Below are 2,823 nucleotides of genomic sequence, written 5' to 3'. Positions count from 1 at the left end.
AGGATGGTTTTTTTTTTATTTTTTTATTTTTAATAGTGGGACTATTTTGCTTTAAAACATTGATTATTCAACCGAAATGGCTGCCTTATGCGTGGATGCCTAATCGACCCTGCTCCCGGGGGGCAGGGCCGTGACTGTGTTTGATCTGAGGGGGGGGCTCAGTTCTCTAACTCTCTCCCCGACAGACGGAGGGAACGCGGAGTGATTCATCGCTCAGCCCGTAGCCCTCATGCCGGGGGTCAGCTCCACCGCGCCTCGGTATGAGAACTGGGACATGGACCACCTCGACCACGACCAGCACTATTTCTACGACGACCCGGACGAGGATTTCTTCAAGTCGACTGCGCCCAGCGAGGACATATGGAAGAAATTTGAATTGGTACCGACCCCGCCCATGTCCCCCATCCGGGCGGTGGAAGGGTCTGGCAGGGTCGGGCTGCTGAACCACCCGTCTTTGGGGGACAAACTGGAGTGGGTGTCTCAGTTCTTGGGACAGGAGGACGAGCAGCAGCAGCAGCAGCAGCAGCAGCAGGACCTGCCTTGCAAGCTCGCCGCCGCCAACGACTCGTTCGGGAGCCTGAGCTCCATCATCATCCAGGACTGCATGTGGAGCGGCTTCTCTGCCGGGCAGCAGCTGGAGCGAGTTGTCGGTGAGCGGTGCTCATCCTGTCCCGGGACGGGCGCCGCTCCGTCCCCGGCGAGAGCGCAGACCGCCGCCGCGGACTCGGCGGCGGACTTCGTGGATCCGGCGGCTGTGCTCACTTTCCCGTCAAGCGGAGGATGCAAGAAGCAAGTGTCCTCCGGTTCAGAGTCTCACACCGACTCCTCAGGTATTTCCAACACTGCCTGATGTTTCCACGGCGATGGCTTGACCTCTTGCTTGTCTTTGAACCTTGTTCTGTACTGTTGTTTAGTCTCCAGTGTTGGTCGACAGATCTCACCCCCCCCCCCCAATAAGGGTTTGACTTGGGGTTCGTTTCCTTGTCATTTCGGTCACGCTTTTCTTTCATTAACCTTTTCTCTGGCTGTGACACGTGACTGCGTTGCGTTTCCTTGGCGCATGCAACTCGTGCTTCACGCCTGAGAGCATCACGCCCATCGAAACATCTGGTCCTCGGCTTCGTCTCCAGCAGACCAGCTGCTCCCTCTCCCCGTTTCTCCGTCTGACATGGCTATAATATCCTCTCCCTCTTCAGGTTCTCATAATTGGAACTTTATGTACGCAGTGTCACAGAAGGGGAGAAAATCTTTAATATTTGTCGGATTTACCGAGACGTGCCCATTTTCCAACCATGTGATTTGAGTGCGGTGCGTCGGCTGCCGTGTGGCGCCTGGGTTTGTGGAATGTCACAGAGGGGGCTTGTTGGCGCGTTCTTCCGCTCAACGGGCTGCAGCACCAATTGTGTCAGTGGGTGGATTTGGGCTGTGAATAGATTGGGATTAGCGATTCAGGAGGTCAGCTGGGCCAGCAGAATTCTTTCACAGGAGTTTTGGCCGGCATTCCATGCAATTTGAGGGAATAATGTTAAAGATTAGGAGGAAAATTAGCCATTAGAAGAAATAAATCCGCGCTTGAGAGTTATATTTATTTGTGTTTAAGACTTTCTTTTTAAGACTCAATGTTGTTATTGTTAAAGCTTTTCCAGAAGTCACCGCTCTTCAGACACACGTGTCTCTCTATGGCGTGCAGAATACCGGTACTACTGTCTGAGCTTCCAAATACACGGAGGTGCGATTACTCCAAACATATTTCAGGAGTCCGCTCAGTTGGCGGGAATCGGGTCGATAAATCCCCTCCTCATGTTTAATCCCCCGCCTCCGTTCTAAACAAGCACTGCAAGGGGGGGGGGGGGGGGACGACGACTTCATCAGATTACATGAGGTTGTGTGAAGACGATACACAGCAGCAGCACTTAACTGAGGTTCAGAGAGGCGGAGCCTCCTGTGACTTTTTTTTTCTTATTGGCATCCGCTTTTAAGCTCTTTGACTGTTAAACCCATGATTTTAAAACATTCCTTCCTCTTTCAGATGATGATGACAAAGACGAAGATGAGGAGGAGATTGATGTGGTGACCGTGAAACACAAGCGGCATCGTAAACCTCGTCGACTGGTCAACACTCGTAAGCCGGTGACGATAACGGTGCGGGCCGACACCCTCGACCCTGGAATGAAGCGTTTCCACATCTCCATCCACCAACAGCAGCACAACTACGCTGCGCCCTCCCCAGACACGCTCCCACCGGCGGTGGAGCCGCGGCGGAAGAGGGTCCGGCAGCAGGCCTCCACCCAGCCCCTAGAGAACTCTGATTACCACCAGCCCCGCCCTGGCCACGCCCCTCTGAACTTGGACAGCAGGCGGTCCCAGGTGACCGTGGCCAGAGTTCGGTCTCAATCCCCTAACTTCAGCGCTTCCTCCCCTATCTCCTCCACGTCGCCTTCATCACCTCCCTCCTCCTCTTCCTCCTCCTCCTCCTCCTCCTCGTGCTCCCCTCTCCAAAGCTCTCCCTCGAAGGTCCACTTCCTGTCCCATCTCTCCAGCCCCCAGTCCTCCGACTGCGAGGATACGGACAAGCGCAAGGCGCACAACTTCCTGGAGCGCAAGCGACGGAACGACCTGCGCTCGCGTTTCCTGTCGCTGCGGGACCAGATCCCGGGCTTGGCGGACTGTCCCAAGACCCCGAAGGTGGCCATCCTGACCCGAGCCACCGAGTACCTGCAGCAGCTGCACGCCAGCGAGAGGCAGAAGACCCAAGAGAGGAAGCAGCTGAAGGCCAGGCAGCTTCAGCTGCTGCAGAGACTGGCCCTCCTCAAACGGTCCTGA

General features: G+C 55.5%; 1 protein-coding gene across 1 annotated transcript; it reads left to right on the top strand.

Moving 5' to 3' along the window:
• The first annotated feature begins 229 nt into the window (after positions 1-229).
• LOC137903066 (protein L-Myc-1b-like) lies at positions 230-2,823 on the top strand. The gene is made up of 2 exons (XM_068747190.1): positions 230-830; positions 2,030-2,823. Exons 1-2 carry the CDS (start codon positions 230-232, stop codon positions 2,821-2,823), a joined length of 1,395 nt encoding a protein of 464 aa, XP_068603291.1.

The sequence above is a fragment of the Brachionichthys hirsutus genome, chromosome 13 (genome assembly GCF_040956055.1).
Source record: "Brachionichthys hirsutus isolate HB-005 chromosome 13, CSIRO-AGI_Bhir_v1, whole genome shotgun sequence".
NCBI lineage: Eukaryota > Metazoa > Chordata > Actinopteri > Lophiiformes > Brachionichthyidae > Brachionichthys > Brachionichthys hirsutus.
The sequence above is the reverse complement of the archived record's forward strand: the minus strand, read 5'-3'. Positions and strand labels throughout refer to the sequence as shown.